This window comes from Coffea eugenioides, chromosome 2 (genome assembly GCF_003713205.1).
Source record: "Coffea eugenioides isolate CCC68of chromosome 2, Ceug_1.0, whole genome shotgun sequence".
NCBI lineage: Eukaryota > Viridiplantae > Streptophyta > Magnoliopsida > Gentianales > Rubiaceae > Coffea > Coffea eugenioides.
In genome coordinates this window covers 5,282,949-5,300,831 of record NC_040036.1, presented here as the reverse complement: position 1 = coordinate 5,300,831, position 17,883 = coordinate 5,282,949, and the positions used below count along the sequence as shown (strand labels likewise).

General features: G+C 39.4%; 1 protein-coding gene and 1 long non-coding RNA gene across 4 annotated transcripts; both read right to left on the bottom strand.

Moving 5' to 3' along the window:
• Positions 1 to 3,654: 3,654 nt before the first annotated feature.
• On the bottom strand, positions 3,655 to 6,601 carry LOC113762200 (protein NETWORKED 4B). 2 transcript variants are annotated; one of them, XM_027305535.1, is made up of 3 exons: positions 6,485 to 6,601; positions 5,954 to 6,127; positions 3,655 to 5,766 (listed from the first exon to the last, which is right to left on the bottom strand). In XM_027305535.1, exons 2-3 carry the CDS (start codon positions 6,045 to 6,047, stop codon positions 4,223 to 4,225), a joined length of 1,638 nt encoding a protein of 545 aa, XP_027161336.1. In that variant the 5' UTR covers positions 6,048 to 6,127; positions 6,485 to 6,601; the 3' UTR covers positions 3,655 to 4,222. The 2 variants fall into 2 exon arrangements, with proteins under 2 accessions (XP_027161336.1, XP_027161337.1); XM_027305536.1 differs by having other exon boundaries at positions 5,954 to 6,085.
• A 520-nt stretch (positions 6,602 to 7,121) lies between these two features.
• Positions 7,122 to 12,940, bottom strand: LOC113763719. 2 transcript variants are annotated; one of them, XR_003467384.1, is made up of 7 exons: positions 12,907 to 12,940; positions 11,743 to 11,782; positions 11,299 to 11,367; positions 10,055 to 10,121; positions 9,708 to 9,746; positions 9,156 to 9,206; positions 7,122 to 7,321 (listed from the first exon to the last, which is right to left on the bottom strand). It is a non-coding gene; the product is annotated as an uncharacterized LOC113763719 (long non-coding RNA). The 2 variants fall into 2 exon arrangements; XR_003467385.1 differs by lacking the exon at positions 12,907 to 12,940 and adding an exon at positions 11,934 to 11,974.
• Positions 12,941 to 17,883: the final 4,943 nt, after the last annotated feature.

Here is a 17,883-nt window from a genome sequence, read left to right as displayed (position 1 = left end):
AGAAGGCATTTTCTATTACAAAGTTACAATCATCGAATAACGTCACAATTTTACTTGCGAAATTCACATCTATTTACAGCGTTTTGATCATTATCAAGAAACAAAAGTGTCACTTACATTAAAGGGATTAGGCCTCCTCCATAACCAAGTCCCTTTCATAGAATATGAAATTCTACGACTCATTTCTCATTATTTTAGTTGCTTTTGTCGATCCCTTTTTTTTATTTAAATTAATAACTCTTGCTCTTACTCTCATTCTAACTGTATCAGGGAGAGGGTTCAATTGGATCAAAATGAGTTAAAAAGGAGAAAATCCCACATCTTAATCAAAGCAATGCATTATATCATATCCTTTGAATTTACTGCAAAGGTTATAATTCGGATGATCAATCCTAGATTTTTTGGGAACCCTTCGATTGAATATATTTTTGATTAACTCAGTAATAACACTTTCCTAAGAAGGACTCATCTTTAAACTGTGCAAATTCCTCCTTTTTGTTATCATCGTGGCCAGACAAGCTCCACGAATTCCGATAAATTTTTAAATACCATAAATTTGTTTCTGTTTAACCTCTTTCAAAAATTGTTGGGATTGGCAGGTTTTCATAATAACATTTATAATTTCACGATATAATGTCATTAAGTACATGAGATGAAAAAGTAACTAAAAAAAACATATGTAAGAAATATTTAACTTTTTATTAAAAATAATATCGAAATAAAATAATGCTTAACCAAACGAATGTGTTAGAAGACGTGTCCGTCAACCAAAAACGGGAGCTCAAGAACGACAGGCGACCACCCCCAGCCCCAAACAGAAAAGCATTTTCTCTCGCTTTTTTTCTTCCGTAAATACTATTGCTAAACTCGCGCGTGTCAAGACTGCCGTGACTGAGAGAACAAAAAACACCCCATGACACTGTAAAGTGGACACCTTGCATCAGTTCGTCAACCCATGACAAACCGTTAAATGAAAGCATAGCATATTTCACACACGCTCACACACAGTCCCGGGGATGAGCTCCCTTCCCCTCTCGACTAGGAATTGCAACAACGATTTGAATCAGAGTTTAATCGAATGGAATTAGTCTCGACTCAATTTTAGCAAACGTTGATCTCGAACTCAAATTGAAGTCGAGCGGTTCGATCCTACTCGGTCTAAAAATAAAATTAATTATTTTATTTTTAAGAAAATAAATAACCTCAATACATTTTCTTAATAAATAATAAATTATTAAAAATATATATTTTTTTTACTATTAAAATATATATATATATATATAGCGACTTGCGAACTAACAAATTAAGCTTTTCTATACTCAAATTTAATTCGAGTTTTATTAATATCAAATTTGAGACGATTTTTTATCAAACCGATCCACCAGAGCAATAGCCCCTACCCTCAAGGCTCATCAAGCCATGGCCACTTTGCCTGTGTGGACCACTTTGGCACCGGTAGTCTTTGTTCTCTGTTGTGGTACTATTTCACAATTTCATGATCACCGGCTAGCCCATCCATTCTACCAGCATCATTTATATTGGGTAGACCCAAAAGTCTCCCATAACACAAATCCGAATCATGATTGGACGGATCCATTAGCAAAGGAGTTAATGCCAGAGCCGACCAACGGATCGGACAGCTCCAAATGATAGATTTGCCATAAAAGCTGATGACGTGGCCGTCCACGCTAATAAAGCAAAATTGCAAGCACACCAAATAAGCGAATGCCATGTGGAAACCACAGCAGTGAAAGGCTGCCCTTGCTATCCTTGATGTCAGCACGACACCTGCAACTTGCAACTCGGACTAATGCTATTCTAACCAACTGGCTTTTAAGTGAGCGGCCACAAGCTTGGTTAGGAGTTTTTTTTTTTTTAATTATTATTGTCTACACGTACTTCTACTCTAACGTATTATAGGTAAATCAACAGGGATTGAATCATTATCAAATCATACACAGATATATTACGTACTCATATGAATCTAAGAAAAATCATATTAAATAACAATTTTGATAGAATATAAGATTTGAATCTTTGATCTCTCACCCTACAAAATATGTTATGGCAAACTACTCATTTTATTTAGAGATTGGAATCATGCTCTTTCCCAGCTTCCCTTTGATTCAGTTGGATCCTCCCTAAATAAGCTATGATATACTATTAGTATATTATTAGTTAGTACTAATCATCCAGCACAATAATTTAGCATTGTCGTCTCTGCTAATTTGACAAAATAATTGTGCTGAAAAACGAGTGGATCTACACTGTTGTAAACTTGAAGATCGAGAAAGTAGGTTTATGTTTAATCATCTCATGTGTGCGGGAATTCCTGTATGGTGTTTTACTAATTAATACAAGTTCCAGCTTGTATAATTCTATTGTTGTTTTGTCTCTAAATCCGCTGAGAGAAGGGAATAATTTTTACCAAATTTTTTTTATTAGATACACATAATGGGTACCTTAATCGCCAATTAATATAGTTGTTCTAATACTGTAAAATTCAATGACCTTTTAAATTTGAACTCTAAAGTTTCCTAATGTAATCCCAAAACTCTCAATGATGACCAAATTTGTGATGGCTAAGCTTTAATTAATCGACTTTCACAAAATGGTTTACTTCTTCTTTTTTTTTTTTTTGCAAGTTCAGCGTTGCCAAAGTTAACTGACCAAAGCTGAGAAGGAGAGATGAATTGAATAATACGAAGGAAGGAGTATAAGTAAGAGATCACAAATTTGAGATCTCTCACTTAAATTTTTTTTTTTTAAAGAAAGGGAAAAAAAAAAAGATGGACCCGTAACCGATAGCAGTTCTATCCAACCGCTAAAAGACTATCCAATATAGAGTTACCCTTAAACTGGATAGGATTTTTTGAGGGCCCATTATAGAATCGTAAATAACTACACATCAAGAAGATTAGTCCTAAATATTTGGAGAAGAATTGGGGAAAATAACAAGATTAAACATTCAACCCTTACGTTTTAGTAGCTTTCTTTCTTTGTAGAACATAATGGTTTCAGAGTTTTTTCCCATGTCTTTTTCTTCTTCCCTTTTTTACCTTTGTAAACCCGAATGGTTTTACTCAGGACAAGTGTATGTTGGTGTAAATCTTTGTTTGATATAGCTAAATTACGACAAAATTTTACAGAAGAGATTAAAAATTTAACAATAGTGAGTCAATTATTAACAGTGTCGTGTACCAGTCCTCCATGAGATTTGGGAGATGCACTAAACACTGCGCAAATACATATTTGAACTGAGTCGTCTTTTGACTTAGTACACGGCGATAGTTATTAGATACCCTTCCAATCTGGAGATTGAGCATATAGACAATGAAAAAGTCAACTCAAACCACAATTGAACAAGCAATAACCACTTGTACGCAAAAGTCAAACAGACTTTCATTACCACTACTGGACATATGATGGAGAGAAAACCAAGTGATGAACAACTGGTAGTGGTAGGAAACAAACTCTGACCTTAAGGCATTTGTAATCCACTAATTTCTGCTGACTCTATCAACAAATATTACTCAATTTGCAGGCTACGTTTTCAAAGTCCAGAGGAGATCTTGAAAACAAGACTAAGAATCGTACCATTCACATAAAATACGATGCCTATAATTTCCCATAGGCAATCAAATGCTCAATAGACAAATTTCAGATTTCATCTTTGTAATGTAAGAGAACACCTTTTACATCCATGCATCAGGGCCTGACCGGCACACTCGTTTAAGTCCTATCAGCTCTCATTTTGCTTATTTTTCTTTAGTTCTTTTTCTAGTCGGAGCCCTCGTTATGTACTTAAATTTTGAATTTCCTCCTGGTTCAATTTAGTCCGGTCAAGAATGAGGGGAACTGATGAATTTCACACATTAACCCCCAACATGGAATAGAAAAAGTGGTTCAAACATCTGCAGTTACCCACATTCTAAAAGCGCATGTTCACTCCTTATGACTGCTTCAGACTGAATAGACATACAACCTACAACAGCTGATGACACGATCTCCACTATACGGACTAAAACAGAATAGGGTTTAACATGAATGTCGGCAGAACCCAAGTTTCAGACCTCGCCATGATACAAACCTGATTAAAGAAAACGCCTCTTTTTTTTTTTTTTGAAAGTTAAAGGATCGATTTTAGTGCATCAACAAAGCATTTAAACATAGAGAAGAAAATATAGAACTGTAAACTTTAACATAAGATTGCTCTTAGAATTCACCGAGATAAAGAAGCAATTACTGCGTGCCTCCTTTGCCCAACATATGCCTGGCGGAGCTCCTGATACCCACTTCTGTAATGCTCCAGTGAGAAACATAGCTGCCGTATGGCCTCTCTTTTCTCCTCAGCTCTGTCTGAGATCATGACTGCCTGCCTTGCCACTTCTTTCTCTAAATTCTCCACTTTCAATCCAAGTTCATCCCTAAATTTGAGTGCAGTTTCAGAAGCCGCAATTAGCTCCCCATTTTGTGATTGCAATTTGTGCAGATGACCCTCCAGTTGTCTAATATTATTCTCTTGAGAACATAGCTCCGCAGTAAGTGCTTGTACCTTAGCATTAAGCCCGTCTTTCTCAGCCATCAGCATGTCGTACTTCAGTTTCAGCCCATCTTGGGATTTGTTTAAAAATTCCACTAATTCGAGTTTCTCATTCAGCTGCGTTTTGAATCCCTCAATGTCACCTTGCCATCTGATCCCCTGTGCTTCATACAAACCTTCGCATTTCCTGATCTCATTTTCCAATGTTTTGATTTGCATCTCACGTTCTGCAAGTCTTGCCTCTAGAAGTGTCAGATTTTCCAATAAACTAGAATTATGAGACTGAAACCATGCTTTCTCCATTTCGGCATTTCTCAAGGCATCCTGCAGTGAAGCTGTCAATTTCCTTATCTCATTATCTCTATCGTATTGGGCACGCTTCAACTCAGAAAGCTCTGCCTCTGAAATTCCTAACTTTTTTCCCGTTAATTGCAACTCTTCCATTAGTGTCTCAATCTGGGAACTAGAGTCAAACACCTTGCTTTCCAACATAGCAACTTGCATTTCAAGCTCTGACGCCTTCCTTTTCTCTACATCAAGATCAACCTCCATCATTTTCACCTCGTTCTTAGTTGTCTCAAGTTGGGCTTTCCACTTATCCGTGGTCACCAAGGCATTCTCAAGCTCACTATTCAACCTCATAATTTCATCTTCTGAAGAGAGAAGTTTTCCATTTGAAGCTCTCAATTCTTCTTCGTATCTGGAGATTGTCGAAAGCAGCATATTATACTCATCAGTGTCCCTCGCGTTTATCAAACCATACTCTGAATTCCCAGACTCCTTCACCACATATTCTCCTTTCTGCATTTGTCCAGAATTTCTCAAATTCAAGCTGAAGCATTTCTTAGGAGACGCATTAGAAGATTCAGAATCAGAATCTGATGATAGCGAGGAAAATTGAGAACCTTCCTTTCCTGAAGCATTAGAGCTGCTGCTGCCAGAGCCAAGGGGGTAAGTAAAAGCAACAGGTTGCTGTTCAGTTTTCTGCTTTCCCAGCTTGTGATCGGGAGTCAGCATGGATGAGTCTTGATGAGCTAGAGAAGCAACACGGTTTTCAAGCAAGTGATCATACTGTTGAGCCAGCAGTTGATGCCCCTGGCTAATTTCCTCCAGAAGAGCAATCAAGTTAAGGCGGTTTTGATATTTAATCTCGGGTTTATCAGCAGGAAGATCTCCAACCTGTTCAATTATCTCAGCCATTTGTTTGATTTTCTGATCGACCCCTGCATGATATTCCCTTTTCAATGATACACTCGAATAACAAGTCAATTCTATACGATCGTTTGTGGCAGCAGAGAAGCAATACTACTATCTTACCTACCCAAAAACAAAGAGTAGCAATACCAAACAAGAAAATCAGAATGCGGCCACATAGGAAAAGCTAAAGAGTCAAGAGCCCAGTGAGCTCACCTTCTACGTTTTTCGCCTGGCAATTAGGATGGAAGGGACGGATTTCGCCATTGCACCAGACCAAATCTGAGCTCTTTGATTCAACTTTGTCCATCTTCCCTCACTAGTGCTCTTGAGAACCAAGATCTCTTGCTGAAAAATCAAATCAAGAGAGAACTCCCACTGAAAATTTCACTGCATTACAAATTTACTAAATAAAATCATTCAACAAGCCAAAAGGTGCCGAAAGACAAGATCTGAAACTTGGAGCTCGAGTTTAAAGCAAGTCTCCAAATATAACACAAATTCTTATAACGCAGAGATGATAGATGTTCTTTGGCAAATTCACGTCAGCATTAAGGAAAATTAGCATAAAACCTCGCCTAATTTAGTTGCATAATCAACCTATGGGCTAAGCTGATATCTAACAACACGAGACTTAGAAGAAAATTAGTAAACCTTAAATACTGATATGAAATAGCAGTTGCAAAATAAAATCCTGGTATAAAGTTTGCATACTATGCCGGAGCTGAATGAGTTTTGGGAACTAACCTTACTGAAACTTGGAAGCTAAACCAGATGAAATTTGATGAAGATTTTGAATTTGTCGAGAGAGAGAGTTCAAATTTGGAAGATCTAAAAAGGAAGGAGACCGACAGCGGATACATATAATTCACCTTACACCGCCGCCAACGACAATGACTTGGGATTCCTAAAAAAAGATCAGAAATTCTTGAAACCAGGACATCTTGTTCCCGCCTTTGCAGTTCAACTTTTGAAATTCCCGCCTTTTGTTGGTTGGCTGTCTGTACTCCATTCTGTATAATCCAACTACTAGTAAAATAATTTGTACAGGGTGCTTGAATGGATTTGAGCCCGCCTATTTGTACATGGTTTAAAGTCCAGATCCATATGTTGCGTTATCTTTTGGCTGCAGAGCAGAGACGGGGTTTACATTTTGATTAAGAGAAGATGTACTACCAAACGCAAGTAATTTAGTCATTTTTAAGTAAACTAGGAGGGGATCACCGCGCCAAAGCGCGGTGTGAAATTAATAGGTAGTATGCCCAGTGTAAAGCCTATTGTAATAGTTTTTTTTTAAACAAAATAGATAATCGATAATTAGGAGTAATGACTAAAATAAGTTATAAAACTATATTGGCCAAATATGTTGAGTCAAGGCCAAGCATATTAATAAAGAATACAGTTAAAAAAAAACTTCTATAAATTATTACAAGTTGTATGCATAATTGGATACCAGTGTTTACTAACTATGATTCAAGCTTGCATTTCTCAATCTCTTTACAATGCCGAAAATCGTTCAAGAGTTTATTTGTCTTCCTCTTCCCAGAGCTTATTTGAATAATCTCCTATTGCCATGTTTTTATCCTACACAAGAGGTAATGCAATTTTATGTTTAAGCCATATGAATTTTATGTATCATTAAGGATATAATCTGGACAGAGTAATAAATGAACTACTCTGATGGATCTAAAAGGAATATAATATTACAGTATAAATTGAGTTAGAATTGGCCCAGTAGCAAGCAAATAAAAACTACTTTCTCCGCTATAAAATATGCAATTTGCCGGTAGCTATGCTTGATATGCACATGCAATGGTGATAACGTTCTTTATTGCCATGGCCTTGTATGTGTCAAAATCAACTATAAATTAAGCTCTTGTATGTTGAAACCAAAATTTTACACATTAGACAAAATTAAGAGTGACACCATGTAAAAATAGGAACGAAATATGTGATAAGTTTTGAAGCCAAAAATATTGAAATTTGAGAAATAAAAATGAAAGAACTAACATTTCCATGGGAAACAAATACGAAAAAGAAATTATTGATTAAGTAAAGAGGCCAATCAATCTCACAATTATTGATCACTATACCAGGGAATGATAAATGATAGCAAATAGTAAAATAGTTCATATCCACACTGTTTGTGGTTGGAAAACCATACCTTGCTTCTTGATAAGAATTCATAAGAAAAGTCTTGTAGTAGCCAGTCAACTCAAGCAGTTCATCAACTTTCTAACTTTTTTTCCCAAAATTTCAAAAGCAAATTCAGTAAGTACTATATGATTGATAGCAACAAGTGATTATTCAAAAAACAACGAGTGAAGGAAATGCAAAGGGATTTAGAAATTTGAGGGATGAAAGTAAATGATCCTAAGAGGGTTCAGCACATGCAGTCCTCAACTAAAAGATGTTGGATTTAGGCAGAGACTTGCTATTCATAAAAAATGACAGTAATACCTATACATTATTTGGAAACAACCACAATCAAGTCATCCATGTGGTTTCCATCATTTAATAGAAAGGCAATGAGCGGACAGGATGACTTGGAATTCAAGAAAAAATCAAGTTAACAGGAATACCTAAAACCAAGAAAAAATGTAAGCTACTAACCAACTTGATATGAACTATTTAAACTATCAATGAAATAGCAAGTTGAAGTTCCCATGGATTACATCATCTTCATTAAGAAAAGGCATAAGATCATTACATGCAATCTTGGACCAATCAGTAAAGTCAAGAGCAACTGAAAGCTTTTAATGCAGAAATTATTAATACAATTCCATAAGGCTTCCACAAATATGCCTTTTTGAAATAGAAACAGGGCTGCAATGTAACAATTCTTAGATCTCGATTAAATTGGGAAATTTGTATTATAGGTCCAATTAAAAACAAAAGCAAAAATTTTTTTGGTCGAATAAATTGGGGAATTTGTATCAGTTAAGTTTCTTTAGAAAAAGTAACAAGTAACCGAGGATAGAATAAGATGCATAAGGTAAATAAGTACCTATTTAACTCAAATTCGGAACTACATCAATTCAAAAGAAAACCATGACTTGCGTTCCGAATCCAAAGCTAGTTCGAGGGTCTTGTAAAGGGTTTGACTTTGCATCTAGACTACTATATCCTTCAATTTTAGTTTGTAAAGAACCATATTGATCATCTTCCAGTAGCTCAAAGACAATAGTGCCAGGCTAATTGTGATATTTCCATCACCATATACCTCGACTAATTTTTTCACCGGTGTCAATTTAGATTCTTTATCCACTTCTTCACCTTGAAATCCATAAATAGCCTCCAATGACTTACCCAAAATCCATCAATAGTCATGCAAAGAATAAACTGCTAAATAAATTTGAAAAAAAAAAAGAAAGCAAAGAGAAAACAAAAACACTGAAACGATAACTCCTGCACATACCTTGAAGGCTGAAATAAGAAAAGTAGCCTCCTTATTTCGTTCTTCCTTCGTCTAACAAAAATTTAGTGTAAACAAGCATCGGCCAGATGAAGAACATAATTAAAACAACCTCATGGTAATAACATGAGAATGATTCAGAGAAAATTATTGAACTTATTCTCCATATTCTTCAACATTATTAACAGTTGCAAATGAAATATACAACCCACCATTTTTTCCTTGCTTTTTTTACATTAAAATAAAAGTCTATAGTTACATGAAGCAAGATGATATGTAGATTAATATCACAAGTTTTCCTCTCCTTTCTGAGTAAGACCCTTTTGATTTCACAGCCCTTTCAAGAATTCAATATTTTCATTTAATGGTTCACAAACCTTACATGGTTTGAAATTTAACTACTTCAACCATTAACTGCCTAAAATTTAACCCCAAGCATTGAACAAATTACATAGATAGCATGCTTAACAAAGCAAATATGACATTCTAGTCGTTAATCAAACAATTTTGATCCAAATCCAAGGAAAAGTGGCCCTAAGATGGAATTCCACTCACTTGAGCTATAAAAAGTTGTCCAAAAAGTGCATTAGCTGGCTGCAAAAAGAAAAAAGAATGACAAAATCATTACCAACTAACTAAGAGAGTTTAACAGAAACAGTCAATCCACATCCTCTTACTTTGAATTTTTTACTTATAAAGCGTTATTGGCAATATCAACTGGAAAACAAAAATTTCTATGAACATGAAAAAAGAAGAAAGAAATTAAACCATTTCATCTAAGGAAATAATCACAAGTTTCAATGCAAAAAAAAGTGAAAGCATAAAATATCGGATCTTAAGTAAGGATAATTACTGTATGGAGTTACTTAAAAAGACCTGACAACCTCTTAATCATGACTTACACTGGAATTTTAGGAAATACTTCAATAAGAGGCAGACTATCCTCTCCATAGTCCATTTCTTGAACATCTATGAAAGAGGAGTAAAGATAGGAGAAGATTACAGTTGACTTCTGGTAAAAAGAAAGAAAAAAATAGCAAAACAGATATCGTAAAAGTATTTTACTTGAGCAAAGAATTTCCAATCATTCATACTTGGTATCAAATCCCTATTCCTCAACCCGTAGCAAACATATAAAACTTATTAGAGAATAAAATAAAATTTAATCAAGAGAAAAAAGTATACATAGAACAAGAGTGGGGAAGCCAGCAGTTTTCAGAGAGAAAGAAAGAAAGATAAGAACAGAAGGCACTTTTCAAATAGAGGCTTTGAGTTGTAGGGGATTGAGATATGGAAAATTATTTGATGGGAATTGATTAGTCTTGTCAGCATTGAACCAAACTCCTCTATTGTAGATACAGGAATTTGAGGGAAGGCCTCTGGTTTTGTAACTCCCAGTACTTTAACTCGCTAGCAAAGAGGAGATGGGAGATAGGAGATGGGAGAGATTTTTTTTTGACACAAAAGATAGGAGAGAGATGGCTCTGAGGTCTTTCTGTCAAGTTTTCTCATAAAAAATCTGAGGTAAGATGACTCCAGAACACCTCTCCAAAAATAGTTGGATGTGTCAAAGAAATGATTGTATTCTCAAATTCTAGGAAGAATTGTATGCCATTTATCTCAAAGTAGAGGCATCTTGTCCTCATATTTGAACATCTAAATGTGTTATATTTAATACAAATTATCCATCCAGTTAAAACAAATTAGGAGTTCTACCAAATTTTCTTCAAAAGTAACATGCCCTTCCTTTATGTTCTTTCCTGCATAAAAAACTTCAACATAAATTGAAGGTCTGCATCACATTCACCTTTTTGAACCTATCAATTGGAATACCGTCTGAATGTTTCTCACAAAATTTCTGTTTAGGCTTACCTCAATTAAGTTCATTTTTACAAGTAAAAAAAACTATCATAAGGTTTAGTTTTCCAGACTTAATCTTACTGAAACGTTACAAATCTAAGAGAACATCATGTTTTGTAAATATCAACTTAAGTCAACCAAAACTGATTTTCCTAATAAGAATTTCCAAGCTATTAAACATCGTAGTCGATGATTCAAGAGGCAAAACTGCAATTATGTAGCAATTTAATTCCTTTTTGATCAAGGAATAGAAAATTTAAGGTGTTTTATTAAAACAGTAACTTACTCATTATTTCAAGTAGGTGCTTAGAATGTAATATTTGAGAATCCTCGTCTTGGTCAAACCTTTAACCACCTACAAATAGGAAAACCATTTAGATTGCCATTGTAACAAAAACATATATTGCTGAAGATACTCAGTTTAATATCCACTTAAGGTTCATAAAACGAATATTCAAGAGGTTTTACCAAGAGACAATTTATGTACTAAAACAAAAAATTTCAACACAAAAGCAATAAAAAAAATAGCATCACACGATCTTTTGTAACTCAAAGTTTTGGCCGATGACCAATGTGACATGGAAGTTCCTGATTCTCAAAGAAGAAATTTATTAATTCTTCAAATGTTGAAAACTGAATGAAGAAAAAGGAATCGGAAGAACTGGAGCAAATAGAAAGACATTTTGAAGATGAAGAAATCTATTTTAAACAAGTGAATCTTTTTGGTTACCATATGGATTGCTTTTCTGAGCAGGAGATCAACAAAACACCTGCATGAAAGACACCAAAAAAAATGACTAAAAAGAAAACTCGAATGAGGTTTGAAAAGAGTAAAGGTCAAAGAAAAGTATACCATCATTTGAGCTCTGAAAAGAGAAATTTAAAGTAAAAATTAAATTAGAATGATAAAACAAAACTTACGTTTTTCCCCTCAGCAGCTGTCTTTCACGGGTGGCCATTTTCCTCCCTGTTGCAGAAGAAATCCAAGAAAGGCAAAAACGTAAAGAAAAATGGAACAATAAAACACCAAGTAGGTACAAAAAATAAAGCAAATAAATATCTACAAGCCAGCTAATCATGAATTATTCACCATCTCCGACCATATTAAAAGTTTTTTGTTGAAACTAAAAATAAAAATTTAATGATAAAACTGAAATGAAACAAAGACATTAATCATGGAAAGAAAGGGGAAGAAAAATACCATATCTGTATTCTAGAAATTCATATAGACAGTGGAGATGAAATATTAACCTTTCACTTCCTCGTTGTTTCAGAAAAGGACCTAAAAAAAAAGAAGGGAGAAGAACTGATTGTTTTTAGCCAAGGAAATATCAGGCAAAATGGCAGAAAAATAGAAAAAATCAGCTGTAATTACTTGAGGTATGGAGAGAGGGAGATGAGGGACAGCAGGAGGGAGAAATCGACAAAGGGAGGAGAGGAAGATTACCAGTCCCTTTGCAGTCTTGAGCCCATCGTCTATCAGCTCTATCAGAAGAAAACAAATTTGGACCCCGGCCCCAATTGAGATTACAACCTGTTTCAAGTACAATCAAATGCCAGAAATTCAGGGGAGAACTATGGGTCTCACGAAGATGGAATTTTGTCTGGAGGATAACAACAATAGGGATCGGTCTTCAAGAGTTCTTGACACTGACTGATCGTTGTGCGTTTGACTGAGAGAGAGAGAGAAAAGAGGAAGAAAAACGATTGAAGATCCATCAGCATACGACCATCAATTGGAAATTCACACTGGCGGACGACCAACAATTGGAAATTCACACGGGTGGACGACCACCAATCACCCAATAGCAGCGCGCCACATCAGCAATCAGAACCCAATTGGAAACAATGGCATTCGCGCATAGACTAGATATGTTAATAAAACAAAACTTACGTTTTTCCCCTCAGCAGCTGTCTTTCACGGGTGGCCATTTTCCTCCCTGTTGCAGAAGAAATTCAAGAAAGGCAAAAACGTAAAGAAAAATGGAACAATAAAACACCAAGTAGGTACAAAAAATAAAGCAAATAAATATCTACAAGCCAGCTAATCATGAATTATTCACCATCTCCGACCATATTAAAAGTTTTTTGTTGAAACTAAAAATAAAAATTTAATGATAAAACTGAAATGAAACAAAGACATTAATCATGGAAAGAAAGGGGAAGAAAAATACAATATCTGTATTCTAGAAATTCATATAGACAGTGGAGATGAAATATTAACCTTTCACTTCCTCGTTGTTTCAGAAAAGGACCTAAAAAAAAAGAAGGGAGAATAACTGATTGTTTTTAGCCAAGGAAATATCAGGCAAAATGGCAGAAAAATAGAAAAAATCAGCTGTAATTACTTGAGGTATGGAGAGAGGGAGATGAGGGACAGCAGGAGGGAGAAATCGACAAAGGGAGGAGAGGAAGATTACCAGTCCCTTTGCAGTCTTGAGCCCATCGTCCATCAGCTCTATCAGAAGAAAACAAATTTGGACCCCGGCCCCAATTGAGATTACAACCTGTTTCAAGTACAATCAAATGCCAGAAATTCAGGGGAGAACTATGGGTCTCACGAAGATGGAATTTTGTCTGGAGGATAACAACAATAGGGATCGGTCTTCAAGAGTTCTTGACACTGACTGATCGTTGTGCGTTTGACTGAGAGAGAGAGAGAAAAGAGGAAGAAAAACGATTGAAGATCCATCAGCATACGACCATCAATTGGAAATTCACACTGGCGGACGACCAACAATTGGAAATTCACACGGGTGGACGACCACCAATCACCCAATAGCAGCGCGCCACATCAGCAATCAGAACCCAATTGGAAACAATGGCATTCGCGCATAGACTAGATATGTTAATGATGAAAATTCTGGTAAAAAAAAAAAAATTAAATGAAAGTTAAATCAAGCCCTCGTCATTAAGGGTGTGTAATGAATTCAAATTCAGTAATTCTAAATTTTGAATTTAAAATTTTTTAAAAATTTGGCAGTAGACTTACCGACCAAATTCGATTTCGAATTCATCAGTTCTGAATTCAATTTAAAATTCGGTAAATTTTGAATTCATGAATTCGAAAACCTTTTTCCCCTTTTTTATTAGATGTATTGTTATATAATATAAATTTTATATTACATATATTATAAAAATATTATTATTATATTTTAATATATATTAAAAAAAGAAATTGAAAAAAAATATTATTTTATATATAAATATATTTATATTTATATATTATAAAATGAAATTGAAATCGAAAATTTCGATTTCGATTTCCGATTCCGATTCCGAATTATGAATTCAAAATCGGAAATTCCGATTGCAAAAACTTCATTACTGAATTTGAACTAAATTCGCATAATTCGAAATCTAAAATTTCGAAGCGAATTCCAAATTACCAATTTTTGATTTTGCACACTCCTACTCGTCATTCTTCTCTTGTGACTTGTGCTCGAAATTGATTAGACCATTAATGTAACTAAAACTTTTTATGTAGAACCCATTTTAGAGCTAAACCAAACATGTAGGTAGGGTAAGAAAAAGGAAAATGGGAACCTGCTTTAGAGCCCAATCATGATGCCCTTGAACCTATTTTTCCTTGTATATTGAAGAAGCACGGAACTTCCCCTGATCGAGCTGACCTGATGAGCTCGGGGTGCCGATGGAAGAGCTGGTTCCAAGCCTGTTAAACAAACAAGGGTGAACTAGCAGAGGGGGCCCGAGGGTTGTCCCCAAGGGCACTCCGACGGTCAAGTTAGTTTCCCGGTGGACGGAGTGTTTTAGGGTAGTGTATTGAGAGAGTAATCTGCCAATAGTGAGCGTACATTGTACAATAGGTGTGTGTTACCATTTATACCTGTGGAAGAGTCCGACCTCCGTACGTTCCGGGACTTGCCGTGGATAGCTCCCAACCCTGCGCTGAGGGGGATTCTTCCCGCCCTCTGCGGGGTAGCTCTCGGGAGCCTCCCGGAGCCCTAGCCGCCGCGCACCCTGGGCTGGTTCCCCGTGGGCCCGGGGTGCAAGCCCAACTCGGGTCGACCCTGGGCTGCCACGTGTACAGGCCCAGGATGGGGCCTCTGCACTAGCCCCCTAGATTAGGTCAGGCTCCCAGGCAGACCTGATCTATCACTTAGCCACGTGGAAGCCCATCATCACGCTGCTCTGCCGCGGTCACCTCCGGGACAGTGCTGACATTGGGAAGTGGAGTCCGCGTCCTTTCAGTTGTTGCGTCCCTTCGGTCTCCGTACCCCCATTAAATGTGTTCACATGGGACGGTTCAAATACAAGTAACCGTCTTCCCCCCATTTCGCTCCCTATAAATAGTGGCCGCCAAATTTCAGTTAACTCTATTTGCCATTTTCTCCATTTCTCGTGCGTTTCCAACTTCCAGTAGTGCATTTCCGGCCAACAGCACCCAAATTCCGGCGATCCCGCTTCAACTCCAATACATTCCTTGTCCGCTAGTAAGTCCTTTCCCCTTTCCTTACGCATTTCCTTTCCTCCTCCTGCCATCCTTTGCATTTTATGTCGGGTCTCTCCAACGTCACTTCCACCGCCTCCCAGACTCCAGTCCGTCGTAGAGCCACCAGAATCTTCATCTCCTCTTCATCTTCATCTTCATCTTCATCATCTCCCTCTCCTTCTCCTTCTTCATCCTCTGCTTCCAACCCCTACTTTCCCATTCCTGATTTGCTGGAGCCCATTGACATCATGAGTTCCCCATCTACTCATTCCCCTTCCGCCCGGCTCCTGGAGGAGGTGGCCCAGCTCAATGCCCTCATCGAGCAGCAAGCCACTTCTGTCCCCTCCCCCAAGTCTCCACACAACTCCCCCGGCGGAGCCCAGGAGGGAGCTGGGGAGGACAGGGACTCCTCAGAGGGGACCCCTGCCGCCGAGCAGGGGGATGACCCTGAATTTAACAACGGTCACCCCGACCGGGAGGAGACCACCCTCCCGCCCGGGGCGGTGGCCGATCTGGCCGCGTCCTTCTCTATTCCTTCGGCTTTCGAGCCCTGAGCTGCCGGGCCCACCGACCGGGCTTGCCGACCTCCCCCAGGCTTTGTAGCCATCTACAAAGAGCAATTGGTCGGGGGGTTTCGACTCCCCATTCCTCCGGCCCTGGCCGAGATCCTGAGCTACTGGGGGCTCAGGATAACCCAGGTCCACCCCAACTCGATCAGGATTATCGTCGGATTCCTGATCTACTGCCAGATCTGCTCCATCCCCTATTCTCTCTCTCTCTTCCGTTCCAACTACGCCCTCAAGGTTTCTCTCCCTGGGTGGTACTACTTCTGCCGCCGCTCTACCAGCAATCGCGGCGGGAAGGGCGCCCAGGATGTACTGTATGGGGTCCCTTCTTCCGTAAAAAACTGGAAGGGGGATTTCTTTTTTGTTAAAAACATGTGATTCCACCGCAATGCGTGGAAGGTTGGGGGGGTCGGGGACGACCCCTATCCGGAGGACCTGGACCCTGAGGCCTTTGGCCAGCTGCTGGGCTCTGCGGTGAAGCTCTACGCAGCCAAGTTCTCCACTGAGCAGATTTTCGCAGCTGGGCTGTTAGGAAAGCTGTCCGGGTCCCCCGGAGGGTGGAGTTCTCCCCCGCCGACCGAGATACCTGTAATACTGCTCCTGTTTCCCTGTTATTCGCTGCCTTTTCCCCTTTGTTTTTCTGACCTGTAGCACTAATCGTGTGATGTTTTCTGCAGTGAAGAGGCTCTCCAGGCTACTGGGCGCGCCGACCGAGGGGGCCGCCTCCGCTGAACAGCCTGAGGCGGCGAGAAGGCCCCTGAGGCCTCTGCGACCCTGGGGGCAGCTCGGCCCCCCAGAAGGAGGCCTCTCCAAGCTCAGTCCCCCTCCAAGCCAGCCCCCGGAAAGAAGAAGCAACGGGGCAGAAGAGGGGGCGAGAAGACGAGCCTTCCCAGCTTGGGAAGAAAATCGCGCAAGGCCCAGCTCAGCGACCTCTCCTGCTGACGTCTGGGGGCCCTGTCCACCTGGGGGTAGGCTCCGCGGAGGAGCACGCCCAGGAGAGCGCCCCCGCGAGCTTGTGGCACTTCCGCCACGTGGCTCCCACGAAGCCGGGGCAGGCCCCCACAATGCATGATCCCCGGCGCTTCTGCCCGTCTTGAGAGCTCTCCATCAATGACCGAGCCCAATTCCCCGAGGTGGCTCGCGAGCTGGTCACGGGCTCAGTCCTTCCACATGACAAGAAGTGGATGGAGCTGGCCAGCCCGTCCGAGCTCCAGGACATGTACTACACCGCCCAGGCCCAAGTAAGCCCTCTCCCTTTTAGGCCCCTTGGATCCCTGTTCTTTCTCTGGATGGGGTTAATAGTATGCTAACTCTTACTCTCATTTCTTCAGGCCAACGCCGCCGGTGCTGCCCTGGTAACCCGCTTCTCCGAGCTGTCTCCCGACCTGGAGAAGATACGGAAGAAGAACCAGGAGGTCGAGCAAAAGCTGGCTAAGGCCCTTAAGGAGGTAGACTCCCTTAAGGCCGAGCTGGGCAAGGCTGAAAAGGGGTTGGAGGAGGCCCAGGTCCAGCTTGCCGCCACACAGTCCGAGCTGGACCAGGAGAGAAAGGGCGTGGCGAAGTTGAGGGAGGACCACGCCATTGAGCTCTCCGGCACCGTCAGCCGGGAGCGCAAGAAGGCTGTTCGGGACTTCCTCTGCTCCGACCAGTTCGCCGATGACGTGGCCTGCCTCAACCAGCCCATCTTCCAGATGGGCGCCACGCGGACCCTGGACAAGGTGAAGGGCCTCAACCCACCTGGCTTCAACTTGGCAGATTTCAAGGACTACAATCCTACGGCCGAGGAGAAGCTGGATTGGCTCTTCGATGGGTACCGCAAGGGGCATACCCTGAGGGATATGGTGGGAAGGAG

What these genes read in the sequence shown, in the direction of transcription:
- LOC113762200 (XM_027305535.1), bottom strand. Translation starts at nt 6,047, where the DNA reads ATGGACAAAGTTGAATCAAAGAGCTCAGATTTGGTCTGGTGCAATGGC. An exon ending in CCAGGCGAAAAACGTAGAAG is followed by an intron (nt 5,767 to 5,953) that starts GTGAGCTCACTG and finishes AATATCATGCAG; the next exon opens with GGGTCGATCAGAAAATCAAA.